The following is a 25,050-nucleotide window of genomic DNA, read 5'->3' on the forward strand; positions in this document are numbered from 1 at the left end:
CCCTGATGTCCATTCCATCGTTTTGCACTTCCAAAATTTTACTTCCACTTTTTTTATTTTGAAAAATATGTTCTAGTTCTGAAATGACCCATTTATGTAAGATTTAGTCAAATAGTAATTTTACCTCAACTTTAAAACCTCCAGTCAAAATGGGCGGCCGACAACGAGTTAAGTATCTTTACTTTCTTTCCACTTGAAAAATCTGTACACAAAAAGTTGTTCTTTGTTCCCAGCGGGAGGCGCTCACGTGCACGCGCGGGCTGGGGAAAAAAAATACAAGACAAGTGTGCGGATGTGGCGCGCTCCCATGCATCCGCCCGCCCGCCCGCCGTTCGCGTCATCGTCAAGCTAGCGTGCGTGCGTGCGTGCGTGCGTGCGTGCGCGCGCCCGACCGACGGACGGACGCCAGAGGCGAGACGAAGAGCAGAACAACGACGCGGAGGTAACGGCATCCTCTCCTTCTTCTGCGGTGGTTCCATCTTCATCCTCCTCTTCCCCCCTCCCACCCCCCTGCGTCTGTCTAGTTTCCCCCCTCCTCTCGCTTCCTCCCTCCAGTGAAGGCATGGACAGATAGAGCGGGAGGAAGAAGGGTAGTGAGTCTCCTTCATCCCGTCTTTTGTCTTCCGGTACGTTTTGCTTTTCCGTCTTGCCGACCGCACGCGCGCTCGCTCACCTCACCTCGCCTCCGCACATTGTCATTCACCGCGCGTTCACGGCGAGGTGACAGTTGGCGGCGGCGGGGGCGACGCGCGTGCGTCCTCGTCGCCGCCGCCACTTTTGAGGAGCAGACGTGCACGTGCAATGCGGCACCTGCGTCACGTCGGCGCGATTCGGCCAAACGTCGAATATTTTAGCCGCGAGTCACACGTCGGCCGATACGTACGTCGCATTTCGTTAGCCGAGCGTGACGTTTGAGCTGGAACCGTGCGTCGGAAACACAATGACTTTGGCTTGGAAAAAAGTTGGACTACCGATGTTGTAATATTGTTGAATCCGTGACGAAGACATCGCTCTGCTTCTTTGGAGGAGTACACAAATCCCAAAAAATATTTACTCCCTCCCACCTCATTTCATCTTGTTATTTTCATTTTCTATAGTGGTTTTTAGGGGGGGGGGGGTGGACCCGTCCTGTTCCACTGCGCGGTTAGACACGAAGAATGGGAATCGGTGTGGGCCGCGGGCAGGAAGAGGGCTGTGTTTGGGTCTTTCTCTGTTGCTGATTTGGGCAGTCAGTTTCGTGTGTCACCGTTGCTGGGTCATGGTTAATGAGGCCACTGAGGTGGAAAGGCGCTGAGCTATCAGGCCTGAGTTGTTTTTGTTATCGGGTGTTGTGGTAGTACAGGACGTCCCGCCATTTGTTCTGGACTGTCCTGAAGATCTGATTGCGGGATTCGGTGTTGCAGACGTGGGCTTGTCGATGTCTTGCCTATCACTTGGTAGTCAGCGTTAATCTTGGTCAGTCAGCTGCATGAAGCACACGTTGGGCTTCCGTGGTCAGAAGGCGTCATGTATCTCTTATGCCCTATGTCAAACATATTCTGCTTGTTTTCCTAACTATGATATAAATGCTATTTATTTGATTTTGGGTACGTTAGAGTAATACAAACAATCAAACGGTAAATACCAGAAAGGATACTATTCCTTCACGTATAAAATATTTTTTGTTTTGTAGTCCTTTTTAGTTTCAAATATTTTTTTTTAAAGTAGGAGAAAATAACTTGCCTTTTTTCAATGACATTTTGTCAAATACATTTTTATAAAAAACCAAGAATATTGACTCATTCTCTTTTCTGATTTTATTACATCCTTTTTTTTTCAAAACGGAAACAAAAAAACCAAACACTTCTTTTTTTTTTCTTCTTTTTTTTAATAAATGTTCAAAGTATTCACCAACAACAATAAAAACACTTAAGAATATTCTTCAATTTTGAGAGTAAAAAAGATGATTTTATCTAAACAAAGGATCAGTTATGGCAATAGTTGGGCAATGAATTCATAATCACGACAATTCAATTCATAGTGGCTGCCTTCGTCGCCATTGATGAGCTCTCTCTGTCGATCCTCCCGCTTTCAACGGATTGGACGTCTATCGCCGTCAATGGCGCTGAAACGTGATCCTTGGCGGTGTATTTGTGCGCGCGCTGCAACAGACTGTAGCAGACAGGCTGAGTGTCAGTCTGAATACTAAACAGTAGGAGAGATTTCTTCACACTAGAGCGGCGCCATGTAGCACGCGCGCACGCACACCAAAGCCTTTAGGATTGGCGTTTTTGTGTTGTTTTTTTGCGAGGTGAATGATTACAGTTGGTATCGGTAACGATCCGGCACTAAAAAGACGTCATCGGTATCGACGGGTACTTAAAAATAGCTTGCCGATGCTGCGCAAGATGTAGTTTCCGACCGCTGGTGGCCTTAGCCAAGATGGCCGCCAGCGATACACACCCCTGTAAAAAACAAAAAGAGCGCTCTTTGCCCTTCTCGACATAATGTTAGTTGTCCAATTGCGTGGCGTCCCATCGACCTTCTGCTGTGAATTACAGTGAGGTTATCACTTCATTTGCTGCCCGCCCTCCCGCTTCAATTGGATCGGACGGTCGCCAGTGGCGGCCAATGAAAAAATCGCGAAGATACTGACTTTTACGAGAATGCCGCCCCAACCGAGATGGCCGCCCTAACGCCATGTTGGTAGAGGTGACGAACGCTCTTTTCGTGCCTCTGCCATCAGTTGAAATAAGTTTACCGCTAGTAGACGTCCAATCCAGTTGAAGTGATAGGGTGGCAGTCAGGCCTCCCTCTTCTAACGGATTGGACATCTTCCTCTGTCAATGGCAGCCACTGAGTCGATATCGGTGTCTTGACTCAGCAAGCCATGATAGCAAGGACTTTACACTGGTGATTTGACATTGTATATTCTTTCAAAATACAGTGGTATGAAAAAGTATCTAAACCTTTTGTCATTTCTCACACTTCTGAAAAAAATCACCATCCAATGTGATCTGATCTTTGTCAAAATCACACAGATGTAAAAAACAGTTTGCTTTAACTAAAACTACCCAAACATTTATAGGTTTTCATATTTCAATGAGGATTGCATGCAAAAAATGACAGAAAGGGGAAAAATAAGTAACTGAACCCTTTGCCTCAGGAGACTTGGAGAATTTGGAACCATTTTTTACCCAACAATTTAAGTTAGGTGTTTGCCCAATCACTGATGATTGGTTTTAAGCTGCCCTACCCACTATACAACACACACACCTGTTAAGAATTGTCTTGATGAGAAGCATTGTCTGACGTGCATCATGGCTCGGTCAAAAGAGCTGTCTGAAGACCTGCGATTAGTGATTGTTGATTTGTATAAAGCTGGGAAAGGATACAAAACCATCTCTAAAAGTCTGGATGGTCATCAATTGACAGTCAGAGAAGTTGTCTACAAATGGAGAGAATTTGGAACTGTTGCTTCTCTCCCAAGGAGTGGCCGTCCACCAAGGATGACGCCAAGAGTTTAGCGCAGAATACTCGGCGAGGTCAAAAAATAACCCTGTAATGTCTGCTAAAGATATACACAAATCACTGGCACAGTCCAATATCTCTGTGCACACATCAACTATATGGCCAAGAATGGTGTTTATGGGTGGACTCCGCGGAGGAAGCCACTGCTGTCTAAAAAAACACATTGTTACTCGTTTAATGTTCGCAAAAAGGCACTTGGACACTCTACAGAAGTTATTTTGTGGACTGATGAAACCGAAGTTGAATGGTTTGGAAGTAACACATAACATCATGTGTGGTGGAAAAATGGAACAGCTCACCAACATCAACACCTCATCCCCACCGTGAAGCATGGTGGAGGGAGCATCCTGATTTGGGGCTGTTTTGCTGACAACTTGCAATCATTCATGGAAGAATGAATTCAAAAGTTTTGCAGGGAAAAACCTGAAGCCGTCTGTCTGATGTTGAAGCTAAAAAGAGGATGGATGCTGCAACAAGACTGATCCAAAACACAGAAGTAAACCAACTTCAGAAGAAGAAAATACACATTCTGGAGTGGCCAAGTCAAAGTCCAGACTTGAACCTCATTGAGTTGCTCTGGCATGACCTAAAGACAGCGATTCATCCCAGGAATCTGACTGAACTACAGAAGTTTTGTAGAGAAGAATGGGCCAAGATTAGTCCTGTTCAATGTGCCAGACTGATCTGCAACTACAGGAAGCGTCTGGTTGAAGTTACTGCTGCCAAAGGGGCCACAAAATATTAAATATGATGATTCCTATTGGGTTTTGGTAAAGAGTGACGATGAAAACGCAACTGATAGATTGGAAGCATGGAAATCTGAACTCGGGGAGGCAATAACAGGGGAAGAATGGAACAGGGCATGTTCAAAAGCCCAAAAACAAACTATTAACACAAGAATGAGGTTATTGCAATATAAATGCTTGATGAGAGTAGTTAAACAGCTGGTACCCTGATATGCCAGACACCTGCAGTAAATGTATAGCAGGACGAGGAACTCTTTTACACTGTTTGGGACTGCCCTAAATTGCAAAGATATTGGACAGAAGTGGTACGTATTATGTCATATATTGTTGGGATTGACGTACCGTATAATGCAAAATTGTTTATACTGGGCATTTACCCAAGGGACTTTGTGATCTGCAAAAAAAAACAGACTTTGATTGATTTTGGACTGCTACAGGCCGGGAGGCTCGTTGCGTTATTTTGGAAGAAAATGGACACGCCTCCAATAAATCACTGGATCAAGGAAATGACAAACTCTGTTATGCTGGAAAAACTAACCTATGTAGTGAGAGGGAAGGCAGATGATTTTGAGCAAATATGGAAACCTTTATTGACAAATGGGGTGTACAACTACCTGTGGTATAATAAGTTGTGAAACTACTTGACTTGTGGGCTGCTTTGTTTTTGTTTCTTTATTTTTTCTTCTGTGTTGTTATGTTGCTATAAAATGTGTATAATCAATAAAAATATTATTTAAAAACAAAAAATGATGATTCACTTATTTCTCATCCTTCTGTCATTGTTTGCATACTATCCTCATTAAAATATGAAAACCTATAAATGTTTGGGTTATTTTAGTTCAAGCACACGCTGTCTTTTCATCTGTGCGATTTTGACAAAGATCAAATCACCTTTGATGGTGATTTTGTGCAGAAATGTGAGAAAGTCCAAAAGGTTGCGATACTTTTTCATACCACTGTACATTTCAATTTTGCTCCTTAAAAATCTCTTTCACCAATATCAAACTAGGATTTTGTACTTAATCTTACAGTTAAACATATGGTGCATTTTCTTGGTTTGTTTTTTGTTTAAAATGACCTTTCATAAGAACAAGCCCTTTGGTAAAGTCAAAATGTGTGAATATTGTCTGAAATCTGGCATGGTCATATCGAGACTTTTTTACTCAAGCAAGCAATGAGTCTTGCCGGCGACGGCTTTGGCCTTAGATGAACTGGCTGGCAGAGCCCATTTCCATTTGCTGCTGCACTGCAGTCTCCTCCTCCTCCTCCTCCTCCTCCTTCGTCTTGGTCACGTGACGGTCCGGTTTTCTTCTTGCAGAAGATGAGGAGGACCGGCGACGAGGAGGACGCCGTCTGAAGTACCTGGTCGCCGGCCGGGTACGCTCTTCTTCTTCCTCCTCCTCGTCCTCCTCCTACCGATGCGCTGATGTCACTTCCTTTCCAGATGGAGGCAAATGCAGCAGACAAACGCCATCGAACCAGATCCAAAGGAGTGCGAGGTGGGAAAAACCAACCTCCTTTTCATTCCACTTATGCCCTCCTTTTCAAGCTTCTTGTCTTTTGACTTGCTCTCCAACTTATTTTTCCTCTTCTAACTTCATATTTTGCTCACCACAAGTCACTTTTTGATCGTGTTGCTCCGAGCGCATTTTTTCATCTCCGGGAAACGATTCCGACACCCGGCCAATGCCGATCCGATACCTAAACCGTGATTTAAAAAACTTTTTTTTTTGTTTTTGCTGTTAATACTAAATATGTGAAGTCACTGTTATCACGGCTTGCGCATACGTACGCCGCTTTAGCTGCCATTGACGCTGCTAGATGTCCAATCCGTTCAGAGGGCAGGGATCTGCTCATTTCAATTTCCCGTGAGTGAGCGACTCATTTGAATTCAAAGCGGAAGCGCCGAAAGACATTCCCATCAAAGTCCATGCATTGACAATAAATTGAAGTTATAAATAACTCATAAATCCCGTTTTAAAAGGATTGGACGTCTACTGGTGATAAACTCATTGGCAAATGTAACCCATTGAGTCCCCAGCCAGTGACGGGTGATGGGTGACAGCAGAAGGCACTGATAGAGTTAATGCAACTTCTGTTTGATCTTGTCTTTCTCCACCAACAGGTCGCTTGTTGCACCTCTAACTTGCTTCTCTTCCGCTTCCTCCGACACCTTTTAACTGGTTTTTTTTTTGGTCGTCATCGTTGTATTCTTAACGTGAACGAACGAGCGCTTTGCGACGCGCGGGCCATAGGTTCCCGGCGAGGCTCACCGTATTTCTCTTTTTGTCCCGTCAAGCCGGCGCGGAGGCCGTCACGCACGAACTCTTCTGGTAGGCGCGACGCCCGTCGGTCGTGCTTGTGCATGGGAGTGTTGTCTGCCATTGACGGCGCTAGATGTCTATTAGTGATAAACTCACTTCATTTCACAGCAGAAGCATGTTTGAAAGTCAGTGGTTACCAGTGGCACTGACTGATGAATGACATCATTTATTTGAATAGATCTATCTAATACAGTGATCCCTCGATTCAAACTTTGCACCCTCAGTCCATTGCCCATTTTTTTTTCAATTGAAAAAAAAAATAATACCGTATTTTAAAAAAATTAAGATATATGCATGTACAAATCATGTTTTCTTTTATATACAGTGATCCCTCACTAAACTTCGTGCCCTCAGTCCATCGTCCAAATAAAAACATATATACATACAGATGAGCTGTCCCGATCCGATCACGTAGTCTCACTCTCCCTCCTGCTGCTTTTTTTGGCCAGGCAGTGCACTGGAGTTGCTTTTTAAAGTTAACGACGATTGACAGACGTTAAGGTTGAATCTCGCCAGGGACGCTCGGAAGCCGAAACTTCAAAGCGCCACATTGGTCAATCGTTGTTTAGCTTGTTAAACAGCTGCTGTGGCAACTCATTGTGTGTAAGTGAGCAGCTTGAGTGGACTCACTCGATGAAGTGTTTAAAAAAGACAAGCATTTTTCTGCTTTATTCATGTTTATTTGGTGAGGCAGTAATGTGTAAAACTTATCATAATTATTACATTTGAAGTGTTTAAAAACAATTTATTAAATATATATATATATATATATGGCAGAAAACAGACAAGGCTGAAAAAGCAATTTCTGCTTTTGCAACCCTCTTTAAAATTGCTGTATTTTAAGCCAAAAGAAGTGTTGTGTTTCATTGGACAATATATCAATATGCTGCCTTCGCAGTTTACGACGCATTAAGCCCCCAAACTATTTTTAATTTTTTCGTTTTACCCTGGAGGCCCCCGTTTACGGACACTGCGCAACCGCTTTTGTTTCAACCCAGCCATAAAAAGAAGTAATTATATTTATTATTCAACATGTCACTCATTTTTAGCTTACAATCATTAATTGATGTCTAATATTTAGTTTAAAAAAAACAACTTTATAAAATGATTCACTCGCATATTTTAAACTTTTAAGCAAAATTACGTCACAATGAAAAAAAATAGTGTAAATAGGGCACGGATATCTACCTCACAACTATCGCTTAGTTGTATTTTTTTTGGTTTTTTGTTTTTTTTTTGTTGCTGTCATATTTTCCCCGATATTTATAGATGATAATAATCGATCCAAATATAAAAGGGTAAATATTTGAAAAAGAAAAAGATGTCTGCGATTTCTGCATTGTGAACACTGTTATATTACCGTGTTTAACCCATAAAATCCCCAAAAAGTCCGACTGTGGCCATTCACAGCTGTGTCTTGACACTCGATGAGACATGCTACACTGAGTTTTGGGATCGAAACAAGCTAAGTACGCGATAATATCTCGTTAAAATCATGGTGTCTTTAACTATGCTCTCACCTCAAGTTAGGGTTTAGGGTAGGAGTGCCCAAGTCCAGTCCTCGAGAGCCCCTATCCAGCTTGTTTTCCATGTCTCCCTCCTCCAACACACCTGACTCGAATAATCAGGATCATTATATTGCTCCTGCAGAGCTTGCTGATGAGCTGCTCATTTGATTACGGTGTGTTCAAGGAGGGAAACGTGGAAAACAAGCTGGATAGGGGCTCTCGAGGACTGGACTTGGGCACCCCTGGTTTAGGGGTTTAATATATATATATATATTAAGGGTGTAACGGTACATGTATTTGTATCGAACCGTTTCGGTACTTGGTGGTTGGTTCGGAACGGATGCGTACCGAACGAGTTTCTGACGTAATATAACCCTTACTTTTCGAGGCTGTGAGTCGATCGGGTTACAGTTTCTTTGTGTAGATCAGGGGTTTTCAACCCAGTCCTCAAGGCACACTGTGGGTCCTGGTTTTTGTTCCAGCCGATCCAGCAGAGACAGTTGAACCAATGAGGCTTCTGCTAAAACAAGCCACACCTGACTGCAATCAACTGATTGCACTTGTAAAACACCAGATTGGGGAAAAAGTGTTGTCATCTTGTTTGGTAAGAATGAAATCCTGCACCCACAGTGTGCCTTAGTGGAATAGGTTGGGAACCCCTGGTGTAGATTATATTTACTCTGTCTTCTCTACTATAATGAGGACCAACACGGTAGGACAGTAGGAAACGTCAACGGCGCGAGAACACAGTGAAACGCGGCCGTTAAAGTCAATCAGCCAATGCGCACCGGTCGCAGTGCGGCCGCGTGTTAGATGCGTCCCCATTAACCTCCAAAAACGAGGGATCACCGTATGCCTCATTTATATCAAAATTATTACATTTGCAGTAAAAAAAAAAATGTAAATCATGTCTTATGTGTCTCTCCTTAAATGCTGATAAATCTGAATAAATACATCGAACACACCAAAAAAAAATATATTTTTTTAATGTAAATAAGATCCGTCCTATTAACTGCGAAAAATGAGGGATCACTATATAGCATTATTAAAATTAAAAGGCATAGAAATATTTGATACCAAGTTATTTAATTTCACTGGTTATGTAATTGATGAATAGTTATAGGTAATATTTATTATGTACAATGAATAATAACACTAAAAACAAGAAATAAGAGCAAAAATCTTTTGCTTTTTGAATTCATTTCATGTCTTTCATCTACATATTGAATTGGTTCAAAAGAGAAATGGATCGGACGCCTATGAGTTGAAGGAACATAAAATCTTCTTCCTCCCCAGCTGTCCGACAGAGGGCTGCGACGGGTCAGGTCACGTCAGCGGAAAATACGCCCGGCACCGAAGGTAGGACGCGCCTATTCCGCTTGCCTGTTTGATGAAGCGGCGTGCTCATAACGGCCTTTTCGTTTTTGGGACTTTTTAGTTTTAATCGTATTTTTGGCATTTCAAAATGGGTCCGTCTGCATCAATTCAAAGGTTTAGTCTTTAAAAAAAAAAAGTCTTTTCCAATGAACATTATTCTCTATTATGACATAGCATACATTTTCAAAATGTATGCAAACTTTTATCATAAAAAAAAAAAAAAAAAAAGGGTCACAGCAGCCCTAAATTCAGGAGCAGGTCTGTCTAAACTACTATCAAGTTGCCACAAGAAAGCAAATCTTACCGTGTGTTTCAAAACAAGCAAGCCCGTAGCGCAGGCTAGCTCGGAACACATCCGGTGAGGATGAGCGGGGTGCGGCGCGACCCAAACAACTCCTACGATGCGGTCCGACTAAGCATACCGGGCATGAAAATCTCTCACCTTTTGGCGAAATTTGCTGTTTTCAAGTCGAGCCTAATTTTAAGGGGGGGTGGAGGGTTGGGTGATTTCTTTTTTAATGTCGGGCGCTTGGTATGCAGGCGGGGAAAGCGGCACAAAGCCAAAAAAAGCGCACCGGAGTGGCCAAAACATTGATTTATTTCAACGAAACAAAGGAGGGTACACTGTTGTGTTTTGTCTCTTCAACGCCAAGCTTGGCTGCACGTCAGCCATGAATTTACACCTAAAGTGCCATTGTCATTTTGCAAGACGACAGGAGACAGATGGTAAGTCTGTCTAACTAACTAAAGACATGTTTTATTGAAGTTGCTAAGCCTGTCGCGATATGCAATGAGTCCATTTATCGCACGGTAAATAAAAACCAGGGCGGTCATTTTCACGCCTGCGGTTTATTGCCCCGCGCGCATGCATACATTTGTGCGTGCTGACGGCATACGAGACTCCGGTTCCTTTCACCAACGTTAATTGGTCATTAACACGCCGTAGAAATAAAGTTCAGACATACAAAATAAGGAAAAACATCTACATCAAACACTTTAAACGTAAGCATGGCTACATTGAGGCTAATGGGGAAAAAAGACAACCTACTTTAGCCTGCTATAAAACATTGGCAGTCTTCTCCAAAACGCAAACTTGCGGTTAAAAGGTGACACTTCAAACATGAAGAATCGCTGGTTAACAGCATTTGCAAACAACAACAAAAAAGATTACTGACACCACACGCAATGACTAAAATAGCTTTTTTTTTTTTTTTTTTTTTTTTTCTCCAGATTGTAAAGCTTACGGTTAGCGGTTTAGCGAACGTACTTCCGGTAAACATTTCAGCACATCATGTTTGATTTCTGGAGTTAATCCCACATACTTCCGAATTCAAATTTCTACACTAAGAATAGCTTTAAAAGGACACCCATTATGACAAATCTGATTGGCAATGAATCATTATTATACTAGTAGTATACTATAATGTTAATGCTAGATATTTTATTGAGAATTGTTTTGAATCATGTTGGAAAGGCAAAGTCAGTGTTCTGAATCTGTTTACATTCCATTCTTTTGCACTAGTTTATGCTAGAAGCATTTGAACTGATTGTTTATTTATTTTATTTATGTGTTTAATAAAGAATTCAAGTGTTCCAAAATGTTTTTGTGAATTAATTAGTGTCATCAAAACTTTCATTGCTAAATTAGTAAAAAAAAATTAGAAATCTCAGATTAGTCGACTAATCGTAAAAATAGTCTGTTGACTAATCGGGAGAAAATGAGTCGTTTGGGACTCAATATTTCCTCCACACCCTTCTTTTTAACCCCTGACCCATTTTAATGCCTGGCATACAGTTAGAAAATGGCAAACATACGACAGTAACGATGTTGCGTGAGAATCAGCATTCGTTTGGCTCCGAAGACGTTTTTAGCTTGTTATCGTCATAACAAAATATTTTCACGATTGCCATCGTTGATGAAAACAAAAATGCTTCAGAGTCATAACAGCTACTTTTGAACGAATTGGCTGCCATTGACGGCGGTAGACGAATGTTCGTTCGCTGTCAACCCTCCCGCTTTATCTGGATTGGACGTGTACTAGTTATAAACTCAGTTGCATCTTGGCCAGAGGAAGAACAAATTGGTTGCCATTGAGGGAACTAGTCGTCCAATCCATTCGAAGCGGGCCGGCCGGCCGGCAGCGAACAAATGCTAGAGTCCTTGTTGGGGGGGGTGGAAAAAAATCCTTTTCTTGTGGCTTTCTCCATTTTCCCTCGGCCAGCTTCACCTCCGCCGCTCTCCGGAGACGGTCGCCATGGCGACAGGGCCGCGCGCACACCGTAGCGCGAGGACCGGGAGGGATGCGGCCCCTCTGCCACGGCAACCGCGAGTCCCGCATTCCTCGCCCCGGCCAGGACGACGCCCTCCCGCGCCCGTCGCCACGGCGACGAGTGTCGGCGCGCGGCGTCGCCGGGGGCGACGGAATGTTACCGTCCCGCCGAGATGCTCGTTACATTCACGTTAAGCCCAGTCTGTATGGATCGGACTCCGCTTGCCGTTGTCTATCGGTCTAATCGGATGACATTGACATGTCATGAATGATATCATTTTATATTTGTATTTATTATTAATAATTGATCATCTGTAATTTTATTGCAGAGACGAAATGAAAATTTAGTGAATCAATATTAAAAAAAATTTTGAATTTTAAAATGATTTTCTACTTTTTAAACTGATTGTTGTTGTGGATTTTTTGGTATTGTTTAAAAATGACTTTTTTTTAAATTATGGCTCACAATGGTCATTTTTCTCATTTATTTTGCCTTTTTTTGCATTTTAAAATTAGTAGTAGCAGTAATACTGGTGTTATATGCTGGTATATTTACAGTATTCCTGTTTTTTTAATATATTTTTAAAATTTAATTATTACTTTGTTTTGTCATTATTCCCCCCCCCCCCCCAAATTGTTTGGTTTATAAACATAACATAAACATTTCTGATATTTTTTTTTTTTTTTTATTAAAAAATAAATAATTAATAATTTTTAAAAATATATATTTTCAATGTATCAAAATTTGATTCATGGAAATTATATGTTGTTGATTCAATTCATTATTTTCTGAAAATCTTTAACGGTGATTATTTTGATGTGTTTATTTTGTTTTAAAGTAATATTAATACTACTATATAATCCAATTTCCTTCCAAATTGTTTTGTACAGGAAACGATGACAACAAAGCCCCGCGCGTCAGGTGTCCCCCTTGCGGTATCTCAGGAAGCCGGTATCCATGGCAACAGAGCCCGTAACTGGCGCTGGCGACGCTGCTCGATTGATTTTAAACACAACGGCGAGTCTTTTTTTTTTTTGAGGGGGTAAAGGATCCCTCCAGCTAGTGACGCGCCGTCAGGTTTCGGGCGAAATGATCGACCAGAAGATTGCAGCGCGCTAGCGCGCGAACGCACGCGCCTTCTAATTACCATGCGCGGTGGTTCGCCCTTGCGGCGTTCCCTCGTTTCGGCTCCTCTTTAATTACCGCCGGAATTTTAATTGGCGGGAGACTGGGGTGGCCAAGGTCACGCTAATGCTAATGCTAGCGACGCAGCCTTCTTTGTCTGCCTTTTCATTTTCACGCGTGCCAAAATGGAGATTATCGGACGCCCGTCCAATTATATTTCTGTCAATGACTTCGTTGCCAGTAGACGTCCAACCCATTTGAAGCGGGCACGTGGCAGAATAACAAACGCTGCCAACCTGCGACTTCAAATGGACTGGACGCCTCGCTCTGTCTATGGTAGGGTGACCAAACGTCCTCTTTTGCCCGGACAAGTCCTACTTTCATGTAGTGTCCTCGTGGTCCGGGCAGGTTTTATAAATTCATAAAAATGTCCGTTTTTGATGATTTTTTTAAATGATTTTTCACGGGACCAATTTGAAGAGAATCCCTCCGACCGCTGGGTGGCAGCAGTTGACATGGCTCCTACGAGAATGGAGGGAAGTAGTAGTTCTTCTTGTTTTTGTTGGCAGTTTACCCCTATCATGAGGCATTACCGCCATCTACTGGGTTGACGATTTGGCCACAATGCCTGAAGTTTTTTTTTTTTTTTTTTTTTTTTTTAATGATGAATACGTATATAATGGCAACTGTTGACTTCTGTCGGAGCTTTGACTGTAAAATCCCGTTTGGTGTTGCATTGGCGCGCTGCCGATGATTGTAAACTTTTAGAGCAAAGTTTGATTTTTGCCTCAGCTAGCTATCAGTAAGCTAAACCGCGCTTATGGGAAAGGTAGTTTTGAACTGCTACGTTTGGAAACATGCTGATTGAATAGTTTGTCAGTTTATTTCGGTTTTTGTTTGTGTGCAATCTAGAACATTGAGTGAGAACATCAATTGAATGGGAATAACAATTTGTCAAGGACAATTGTCGTGATAGTAATTTATAAAAATGTTTAGTTGGCACATAGCCTACCCTACTGTGTGTATGTGTATTGACTGGACTACATTTCTATGGGTCTACATTATATATATATATATATATATATATATATATATATATATATATTTATTCATTTTTTTTTCAAAGTCATTATTTATTTTTTTTCAAACTGCATTTTTCCATCCAGAGTGAGGGGGCACACTTTAAATATATTAAAGTGATATAGGCATCTTTGAGTGAACTTTGAGTAAAATTCAAGTATCTTGAGGCCGGGCTGAGGCTGGGCTGAGTGTCCTCTTTTTTAGAAATCAAAATATGGTCACCCTAGTCTATGGCAGCCACTGAGTAAATTGACATGAATAAAATAATATAAACTAGGTATGATTGCAATGCATTGATTTGAATGAGAACATTGCCTCAGGGTGGCGGTGTTGCTTCAGCCGGCAACTGAAATGAGTTTATCGCAGTAGTAGACGTCCGATCAATTTTGTCCTTTTTGTGCAGCGTGTACGGCTGCCCGCTGGCTAAGAGGAGGAAGGCGCTAGATAAGCGACCGACAGACTCGCCGCCTCTCAAGCGGAGAGCCATCATGGAGGACCGCCCGGAGGACGACTTGGAGGAGGAAGGCCGGCTCGACGCCATGGATGAAGAAGAAGAGGAGGAGGATGACAGGGGTGATGAAGAGGAAGATTTCGAGGAGGAGGAGGACTTCTCTGATGACATCGAGGAGGAAGAGGAGCAACCAGAGGAGGCGGGAGGAGACCACAGCATGCGGGACGAGGAAGAAGAAGACGAGTGCAACCGGCAACAGGGTGAGTTGTCATCAGCACTTTTCTCATCGTGCGTTTAAACGTATCACCTCACACGTTCAATTAAATGCACGAAAAGTACAAAAATCCAAAATAACTCTTCGAGACTTCAAATCATTCTTCTACTGTTGATTGAAATGACTTCATGGCGAGTAGACGTCCAGTACGTTTGAAGTGGGCGGGCGGCCGGCACCGTATGAATGTTTGTCCATTCGCTGTCAATGAATTGGACGTCTATGGCAGCCAATGAGTTCAAATGCTTCCGTTTTCCATCCTTGACAGTCGACTACCAATCAAGTGGACAATCAAAGCTTCTTCCGCTTCATAAGGACGACAACAACAACAACGACCATAGCCGCGGCGCGGGTCCCGGTCCGGTTCCGGGATCCGGTCCCGGGCCCCGCGACGAGTTCGACAACTACGACGAGCTGGTGGCCAAGTCTCTTCTCAACCTGGGCAAGATCGCCGAAGACGCGGCGGCCTACCAAGCCTCCGCCGAATCGGAGATGAACAGCGACTCGTCCGACGGCGACGACGAGGAGGAGGACCGGGACGGCGGCGGGAAGGGCGACCTCGGCGTGGACCTGGACAGCGACGCGGTGCGGGAGACGGTGGACTCGCTCAAGCTGCTGGCGCAGGGCCACGGCGCGGCGCCGCCCGACGACGGCTACCCCGGCGAGGAGGAAGCGTGTCTCAGTAGTTTAGAGTGTCTGAGGAATCAATGTTTCGACCTGGCGCGCAAACTCGGCGAGACGCGCCCGGACGACGCGCACCGACGGACGGCGCTCCGTCTCGAAAGGTAAGAAAGAGTTCCTATTCGTTTGTGAATCTATCTGGAGACGGCCGCAGGTGACTTACTTGTGCTCGAGACAGCCTCGTACGGATGTCCGCGGCGGCCGCAAAAAAGATTAACCGCCTGCTCCCTCTCAGGTACGAAATGCGCCGGCCGAGCCCGGCGTCCCTGGGTTACGAAGAGGACGAGGAAGAGGAGGAGGGCCGAGGGGAGGAGGAGGAGGAGGAGGAGGAGGAGGACGCGGCGTCGGCGGCCTCGGACGACACCTTCGACATGGCCAAGGGCAACCTGTCGCTGCTGGAAAAGGCCATCGCGCTGGAATCGGAGCGCGCCAAGGTCATGAGGGACCGCCCGGGCTCCGAGTACAAGCACGCCAGGCGCGAGCGCCGCCGACATCTTCATCATCACCACCACCATCGCCGGATGCTCGACCAACTGGACCCCGCCGCCGCGCACCACGACGCCCTCAAGAGGGCCTACTACCCCAAAGGTAACCTTTCGAGGACTGCCCAAATCAAATAAAAAAGTTGAAATAAAAATGATTATTGTGATAGACTCACATGTTAACATTAAGTGAAATATATATACTGTATTTGTATATTAACATCTACAGTGCTGGTCAAAAGTATTGGCACCCCTGCGATTCTGTCAGATAATGCTCCATTTCTCCCAGAAAATGACAAATGCTTCATTTATTTTGCTTGCAATGAAAAAACATAAGACAATGGGGGGAAAAAAATGAAATCATCATCATTTTATACAAAACTCCAAAAAAAGTAGCCTAATACTTGGTAGCACAAAATAACTGCTTCCGGTATCCATCAATGACTTTCTTCCAATGCTCTGCTGGAATTTTTGACCATTTTTCTTTGGCTAACTGCTCCAGGTCTGAGATTTAAAGGGACCAGATCAGATCTCTCCACAGGTGGTCAGTGAGATTCAGGTATGGACTCACTTTAGAAGTTTCCAGTGCTTTCTCTCAAAGCATTTTCTAGTGTCTTTTGAGTCATTGTCCTGCTGGAAGACCCATGACCTCTGAGGGAGACCTCACACTGGCCCCTACACTTCATGTCTTCATGATGCCATGCATACAGTCAAGCAGTCCAGTGCCAGAGGTAGCAAGCAACCCCACAACATCAGGGAACCTCGGCCATGTTTGACTGTGGGCTCCGTGTTCTTTTCTTTGAAGGCCTCGTTTTTTTTCCCCCTGTAAACTCTATGTTGATGCCTTTCCCCAAAAAGCTCTGCTTTTGTCTCCCCTCTGACCAGAGAACATTTTGGGCTTTCTCAGGTAAGTTTTGGCAAACTCCAGCCCAGCTTTTTTATGTCTCTGGGTCAGAAGTGGGGTCTTCCCGGGTATCCTACCATAGAGTCCCTTTTCATTCGGACGCAGACCGATAGTACGGGTTGACACTGTCGTACCCTCGGACTGCGGGACAGCTTGAACTTGTTTGGATGTTCGTCGAGTCAACCATCCGCACAATCTTTTGTTGAAATTTCTCGTCCATTTTTCTTTTCGGTCCTCATCTAGGGAGGTTAGCCACAGTGCCGTGGGCAATACACTTATTCATAACACTGCGCACGGTAGACACAAGAACATTCAGGTCTTTGGAGATGGACTTGTAGCCTTGAGATTGCCCGTGCTTCCTCACAATTTTGCTTCTCAAGTCCTCAGACACTTCTCTGGTCTTCTTTCTTTTCTCCATGCTCAATGTGGTACACACAGGACAGAGGTTGTGTCAGCTTGATTCCATTTGAACTGGCTGCAAGTGTGATTTAGTGATTGCCACCAACTGTTATGTGCCACAGGTAAGTAACAGGTGCTGTTCATCATGCAAATTAGAGAAGCATCACATGGTTTTTCAAAGGGTGCCAATACTTTTGTCCGGCCCATTTTTGGAGTTTTGTGAAAAATGATAGTGATTTTATTTTTTTATTATTTATTTTTTTCATTCTTTTTTGTGGGTTTTCATTGCAAGCAAAATCAATGAAGATATTACTACCAAGGCATTTGTCATTTTCTGAGAGAAATTATCTGACAGAATTGCAGGGGTGCCATTACTTTTGGCCATCAGTGTCTAGTTAACATTAGGGTTAGGTGTGTGTGCATTGTGTATATAAATTATATATATATATATATATATATTAGGGCTGTCAAAATTATCTCGTTAACGCGCGGTAATTATTTTTTTAAATTAATCACGTTAAAATATTTGACGCAATTAACGCACATGTCCCGCTCAGAAAGTATTCTGCCTTTTGGTAAGTTTTACAGCAAGGCTTTTTTTGCTGTCCAACAGCGAACTCTTGTGGTCGCTTTGCGACATGGTTTATTATTTTCTTGCCAGTTCATTATGGCTGCATGACGTCTCGGGCTGATAATGTTGTGCTTATATAATCCTTGGACAAGATTTGTCCGTAAGTATGGTTGTTGTAAAGAATGTACATATTATGTTAGTAAGCGAAATGTTATATTTTTTGTATGAGACGCTTTTTGTTTGTTTAGTGAACCTGTATAGCATGCTAAGCTAACGTTGTTGCTAATGCAATGCTTGTGTACTTTTTTTTTGTAGTTTCACTACGGTATAAAGAGGACAATGGTTTGAGGCCATTTTATTAATAAATCAGATGAAAAAGGAAGTCTGATTATTAAGGCGTCGTTCACTAGCTGTCTAGCTTTGGAAAAAGTAGACGCTTCGGAGTGAGGACAGCATAGACAGATTTAAATGACAGTAGAGTGAAATGCCCACTACAGTCCTTATGTACCGTATGTTAAATGTATATATCCATCTTGTGTCTTATCTTTCCATTCCAACAAATTATTTTGCAGAATATATATATAATTTACAGAAAAATATGGCATATTTTATAGATGGTTTGAATTGCGATTAATTGCGATTAATTAATTTTTAAGCTGTAATTAACTCGATTAAAAATTTTAATCGTTTGACAGCCCTAATATATATATATATATATATATATATATATATATATATATATATATATATATATATATTAGGGCTGTCAAAATTATCGCATTAACGAGCGGTAATTAATTTTTTAAATTAATCCCGTTAAAATATTTGACGCAATTAACGCACAAATGCCCCGCTCAAACAGATTAAAATGACAGCACAGTGAAAGGTGTACTTGTCGTGTTTTTCGGAGTTTTGCCGCCCTCTGCTGGCGCTTGGGTGTGACTGATTTTATAGGCTTCAGCATCCATGAGCATTGTGTAAGTAATTATTGACATCAACAATTGCGGGCTGCTAGTTTATTTTTTGATTGAAAATTTTACAAATTTTATTAAAATGAAAACATGAAGAGGGGTTTTAATATAAAATTTCTATAACTTGTACTAACATTTATCTTTTAAGAACTACAAGTCTTTCTATCCATGGATCGCTTTAACAGAATGTTAATAATCGTAATGCCATCTTGTTGATTTATTGTTATAATAAAGAAATACAGTACTTATGTACCGTATGTTGAATGTATATATCCATCTTGTGTCTTATCTTTCCATTCCAACAATAATTTACAGAAAAATATGGCATATTTTATTGATCGTTAGAATTGCGATTAATTCCGATTAATTCATTTTTAAGCTGTATTTAACTCGATTAAAATTTTTAATCGTTTGACATCCCTAATATATATATATATACATACACGGTATATATACGGTATATATGCAATAGATGTTGCCATAAATCATAACATAAATGCAAATTAATAATCTGAAAAAAATACAATAAATGCAGATTGAAATGAATTGAAATTGTATAGTAAATATTATAATAATAACATGAATTTTTTTTTTTATTCTGTATTTTATTTGTGCCTCCTATTATTTGAATACGTTGCACTTCCAGAATCTTCGCGGGGGGACAAAAAGGAGAGCAAGTGCCCCACGCCGGGCTGCGACGGCACCGGCCACGTGACCGGGCTCTACCCGCACCACCGCAGCTTGTCCGGTTGCCCTCACAAGGATCGCGTCCCCCCTGAGAGTAAGCGTCCCGCTCCGCCCGTCCCTCCGACGGGATGTCTGTCGCCGTCGATATCACGACACCCATTTGCACGTTCCTTGTCTTTTTTTCTTCTGTCCCGCTCGTCTCATCTGGTCGTCGGCACGTAATATTACGAGAGCGTGTTGTCACGTCCGTTCGTACCGGGGCTGCCAAAAACAATTATTTTGATAAGTATAGTTCTCGCTGATTATTTTCGTCGACTCAACCGCTTGTGTATAAATCACATGCTATCTACTTTACGTTAGAGATGGAAAGGTGCAAAAATGAGTTAAAAAAAAAAAAAAGTTTTTGTACAAATCAATTAAAAATGTACAAAGAAATGTATACTGTATATATATATGTCATGTAAAATATTTGTGTAATTACAATATGTAACTATGGCTAGGTTCATACTGCGTGTCTTAATGCACTAATCTGATTTTTTCGTGTTTTTCCCGACTCCAGTGAGGCATTAACTTGATGGTCTGAACGGGAAAAGCCACCTAAAAGTGGATCATTCCAAATCCGATCTATGCCACTTTCGCATGTGGTTAAAATCCGATCCGGGCCACATTTTTGCAGAATGTGGTCTGAACTGTCAAGTCTCTCAAATAGGATTTGGTGCACCAACTACGTCAGCAATGAGCGAGAGAGACGGGGCGCTACCCTAGCGATGGAGTTATGCAATAGCGTTAGCGCCTAGCTTGAATGCGTCTTTTAGGGAAGAGGCGGGCTTGACAACAGTCTTAAAAAAAAGAAATGGGGGGAGGATAAGCCTGAGAATGCTTGGTTTTCTTTCTGTGCTCCAAATAAGCAATATTTGAAGATGTTAGCATGCAAGCACAATGCGCGCATGCTAACAATCAGTGTTGTTAATCTTACTTTAAAAAGTAATTAATTACAGTTACAAATGACTTCTCCCAAAAAGTAATTGAGTTAGTAACTCACTTACCTGAATGTAAGAGTAATTAGTTACTTGGCAAAGTAACTGGTGTTACCGTTCATGTTTTGTTTTTGTTTTTTTCATTTACAAAAATAAACATAGGCTAGCTTCATACTACAGGTCTTAATGCACAGATCCGATTTTTTGTCATATCCGTTTTTGTTGGCGTGCCCGTTCAGACTGCCTTTGTCCATTGAGACCATTCAAAGTATTACGAATGCGCACTAATTCGCAGTCCGACACGCGCTGAGCAAGACGACTCGCATGCGCAGAAGCATCAAAACAAATGACCATGCATGCTGGCTGTCATCCGTCATTCCAGGGATATCATATTTTGCTTTTTAAAAAGAGGACACAAATAACAGACATAAATAATCCCAGTTTAGGCTTATATTCAAAGTATATGGATCGATAGCATGCAAGCACTGTCCGTGCATGTCACACACACACACGACTCTCGGCCGTGTGAGCAATGTTGAAATATTGCTTATATGGAGCAGACAGAAAACCGATCATTCTCAGGCAATCCTCAACCCATTTTTATTATTATTTTTTTTTTAGGACTGTTGTCAAGTCCAACCCTTCCTAAAAAGCCGTGTTCAAGGCAAGCTAGGTGCTAATGACGCACAGCTGCACCGCTACCGTAATTGCTGCATGGATTCCAATTTGACAGACTGGACAGTACAGACCGCCGCGACAGTCTGCAAAAATGTGGACCAGATCGGATTTGAACCACATACAAAAGTGACCCAGATCGGATTTGAAATGGTCCAGTTCTATGCGACTTGTCACGTTCAGACCGTCAAGTTAATGCCTCACTCGAGTTGAAAAAACACGAAAAAATCGGATTCGTGCATTAAGACCTGTAGTTTGAACGTAGCCATAGTAACCTTTGCTACGTTTGGATGTCAGTCAATGTTGTGAATCAACCGTCAAAGTTGTTAAAATTTCTCCCATTATTCCCTAATTTCTCTTCTGTCTACTTTCGACATGTGAAAGTTTTAAAACTGTTTCATCATTTAAAGATAGATTCAAGTCAAGATTTTGCCAATTTAGGAGTATTTTAGATAAAACGTTACTTTGGTTCGCTAGGAAGGTTCTCTACAACAGAGCCTTCCTGAGAAGTCTACTGTTTTAAGATGGCGGCTGTTTACTAACGCCGACGAGTCGATCATTTCGCATCTAGATCTCCATACGTGTCCTAACACTGCCGTGTCTGTCATTTCGCATCTAGTTCTATATACATGTGATATCTACCGTGGCATCATGTGGCCGTAGTTTGTAGACTATCAGCTACAGTCGGGTATTATTGGAGCCACCTCTTATCACGTTTGCAACGGCGTCACGCTCGCAACTCCCGCTCTGCTCTCTCGTCTCCGTGAGTCCGTCCGTGTCTCTCACAGACTTTTTTGGCGTCATTCAACCAGCATAGTGATGCATAGTAACGCATGCCTTTCCCGCCTCAGTAACGGTAACGGCGTTGCCAAGATGAGAAAAGTAATTCATTAGACTACACACTACTGAAAAAATGAACGTCTGTCATTTGAGTCCTCTTATTGGAAATCAAAATAGGATCACCCTAGAATGACGTAAAGCCAGCATTTGTCTTGTCAGTTTGCTCAGCACGTCTCAGATTGCGTATTAGTGCGCATGCGTAATACTTGAACGGGCTCAATAGACAAAGGCAGTCACGGATTGGACGTCTAGCACAGTCAGTGGCAGCCACCGAGTAAATAGCAGATGCTTTGACATTGATCAAAATAATCTAGTCAGGACTTGATTTCAATGCATGGACTTGCATGGCATGGAACGTGGCCTCGGGGCGGCCGTGTTGGTAGGGGCGATGAAAGGTCTTTTCCTGCTTCTGCCGTCAATTGAAGTGAGTTTATCAATAGTAGTGGATGTCCAATCCCTTTTGAAGGAATCCATTGGCAATGAAACGATGGCAGAGAATGAGTTAACGGCCTTTAAAAAAATCATTTCTTCAATTTTGAGGTCTGGAAACGACGATGGAAATGTTTGGTGTCGGCAGCCCCAATTTATTTTAAGGAAGACGGGCTCGGACATAAGATGTTTGTGCACGCGATGACCTTTGTGCCGGTCGCTCGCTCGCTCGCTCGCTCGCTCGGTCGGACGCTTTTCCTGCTAACTTTCCTGTGTGCTCCTAACCCCGGTTGTCTCTCTCACCTTCCTTCTTCCTTCCTGTCAAGTCCTTGCCATGTATGAGAATGTTTTAAAGTGCCCGACCCCCGGCTGCTCCGGACGGGGTCATGTCAATAGCAACAGGAACTCGCACCGCAGGTGAGTCGGACCCGGGCGGGCCCTTTCGAGCCCCAATAAGTCAAAAGCCGACCTCGTTCAGTTGACGCACTTCTCTTAATAACTGCTTCGACGCCATTGACGGTGATAGACGGCAAATCTGTTTGAACTGAAACGAACGATCCGCTTTGGGTGCCTTTGACGGCGATAGACGTCCGATCCAATCTGACTGATCAAAATGGATTGGACGTTTTCCAATCTTTATCTTTTTTGTTTGAAAAAAAAAAAAAAATTAATAAAAATGTCTGACGTCTTTTTTATTTTTTTTTATTTATTTATTTTTTTTGACATTTTATTAAAAAAACAAAACTTTTTTCCTTTATTTAAAAAGATGTATTTTTAATTAAATTCCAAAAGAAAAAGTGTCTAAACATCCTAGTTTGTTGTTTTCATTCATTATTTAAAAAATAAATGAAAATTGTTTTTGAAAATAATTCATTTCAATTCAAAATGTATTTTTTTTTGTATTTAAAATATATTTACCTACTTTTGTTGTTTTTTTGTTAAAGAAATAAATCATGTTTACGTTTTCCATATGGGAAAAAAGTAATTGATTACTATTTATGACATTGAGAGCGATGGATGTCCAAAATGGATTGGACGTCTATCGCCATCTATGGCAGTCGATTTATTTATTAACATTTCATTTTTCAAGCACATCTGGTCCGTCCGTCGCCATCAATGGCAGCCAATGAATTACGGGCGACGAATAGAATGCAGTTTAGGTATATTAAACATTGGAATGACTAACGGACGGCAGTAGACGGCGACGCGGCGCGGTTTCGGACGGCGGCTCGTCGAGACGGTCGATTAAGCGCGCCTCTGATTCTCCGCCTCCAGTCTGTCGGGGTGTCCCATCGCGGCGGCCGAGAAGATGGCCAAGGTACACGAGAAGAGTCACGTGATGGACGTCGGCGGTGGCGGCGGCAAGTCCAATCAGACGTCAGATCGCGTCCTCAGGTAACGCTCGCATCCCGGCGATTCGGGCGATGGGTTGACGGCCGACTCCCGGGCCGGGTCGCAGGCCGATGTGCTTCGTGAAGCAGCTGGAGATCCCGCAGTACGGCTGCAAGAACAACGTTCCCACCAGCACGCCGCGCTCCAACCTGGCCAAGGAGCTGGAGAAGTACTCCAAGACCAGCTACGACTACGGCGGATACGAGGGACAGCACGCCGTCTACGCCAAGAGGGGCCCGCTCGCCCGCTCTCACCACGGAAGAGATACCTCGCCCAAGGCCTACGACGGTGAGCGATAGTCTCGCTTCACCTTAAACGGGGCCATTTATCTCATTTTGGTTGGCGGGTGGGCAAAATGTTCTTTTAGCCCAATCCATTTTGACCGGGATGGTAATGGCAAATAAACAAATTCAAGTAATTGATGCCTGTGCTCCACCACGCAAATCTACGCTTTTACGGCGTCAATGTCAAAATAAAAGCATGCGATTAGACCCCCTGACCTAAAACATTCAGGTGGCTTTAGAGCAACACTACGTAACTTTTCAACCTTTATAAACTAGTTTCATAACACTTGTTATAATATGCGACTGACAACTAGTTAAATGACAGCTCTTTTATTTCTTGAGGGGGTCTGTATCACTTACACCAGCACTTACTAATTAACTTTGAGGAGAGTGACAGGAACGCAGCCACACAAAAAAACTACAAATGTGCTGACCGCTTTACGGCATACGTCACTTCCCCCTTTTCCCATTCGTTATAAAGACAGAAGTGGATGCGAACCTACATTATTACTATTCATCCTTCACACAGCCGCCGGAAACAGAAATGTTGTTTAATCCGTCTGCAGGCGACCGGGAGATTGATTTTTGATTGATTGATGATTTTACGACACTTTGCGGTAGAGGCGTGCCATCTCAGCCACCCCGCGATTCGATTAGATTACGATTCAGGGTGCTACGATTCGATGATCGAACGATGATCACGGTTATCGCTGTATCATACATTAGTAATCAATAACGTAGTCAAACAGATGTATGTCCATTATTTATTCAAAATATCCCAATCATTCAACAGGAACAATGAAAACATGCCCGTACAACAAAAAGCTGCCCTTAAACTGTAGAAAGTGCACAAACATTTTAAAGGCAGTACTTATTTCTCAACATGCCCATACAACTCACAGCTGACCTTGAGATGCTCTTTTTCCCAAGAAGGTTCAAAAACATTTGCCGTTTCAAACAGCAGTACTTTTTTCTCTCAACAATACAATAAGATTTACACTTGTGGAATGAGTTCCACATTTTCTGTCTGTAGAAATAAGACTTCTTTCCACCAATACACTTTGTTTTCACAGATTTCTGTATGTTTGTAGTGTT

At 42.6% G+C, this 25,050-nt stretch overlaps 1 protein-coding gene across 1 annotated transcript in view; it reads left to right on the forward strand.

The window, feature by feature from the left end:
• The first annotated feature begins 251 nt into the window (after positions 1–251).
• myt1la (myelin transcription factor 1-like, a) overlaps positions 252–25,050 on the forward strand; it is a 42,414-nt gene continuing 17,615 nt past the window's right edge. Inside the window, exons 1-12 of the mRNA XM_057822426.1 lie at positions 252–442; positions 5,575–5,633; positions 5,701–5,755; positions 6,556–6,589; positions 9,385–9,447; positions 14,345–14,652; positions 14,932–15,448; positions 15,580–15,932; positions 19,318–19,452; positions 22,606–22,696; positions 23,555–23,674; positions 23,739–23,959. Coding sequence (XP_057678409.1) covers positions 5,701–5,755; positions 6,556–6,589; positions 9,385–9,447; positions 14,345–14,652; positions 14,932–15,448; positions 15,580–15,932; positions 19,318–19,452; positions 22,606–22,696; positions 23,555–23,674; positions 23,739–23,959 — 1,897 coding nt within the window. The 5' untranslated portion in view covers positions 252–442; positions 5,575–5,633. The remainder of the gene's footprint in view (positions 443–5,574; positions 5,634–5,700; positions 5,756–6,555; positions 6,590–9,384; positions 9,448–14,344; positions 14,653–14,931; positions 15,449–15,579; positions 15,933–19,317; positions 19,453–22,605; positions 22,697–23,554; positions 23,675–23,738; positions 23,960–25,050) is intronic.

The sequence above is a fragment of the Corythoichthys intestinalis genome, chromosome 19, assembly GCF_030265065.1.
Source record: "Corythoichthys intestinalis isolate RoL2023-P3 chromosome 19, ASM3026506v1, whole genome shotgun sequence".
Taxonomy (NCBI): domain Eukaryota; kingdom Metazoa; phylum Chordata; class Actinopteri; order Syngnathiformes; family Syngnathidae; genus Corythoichthys; species Corythoichthys intestinalis.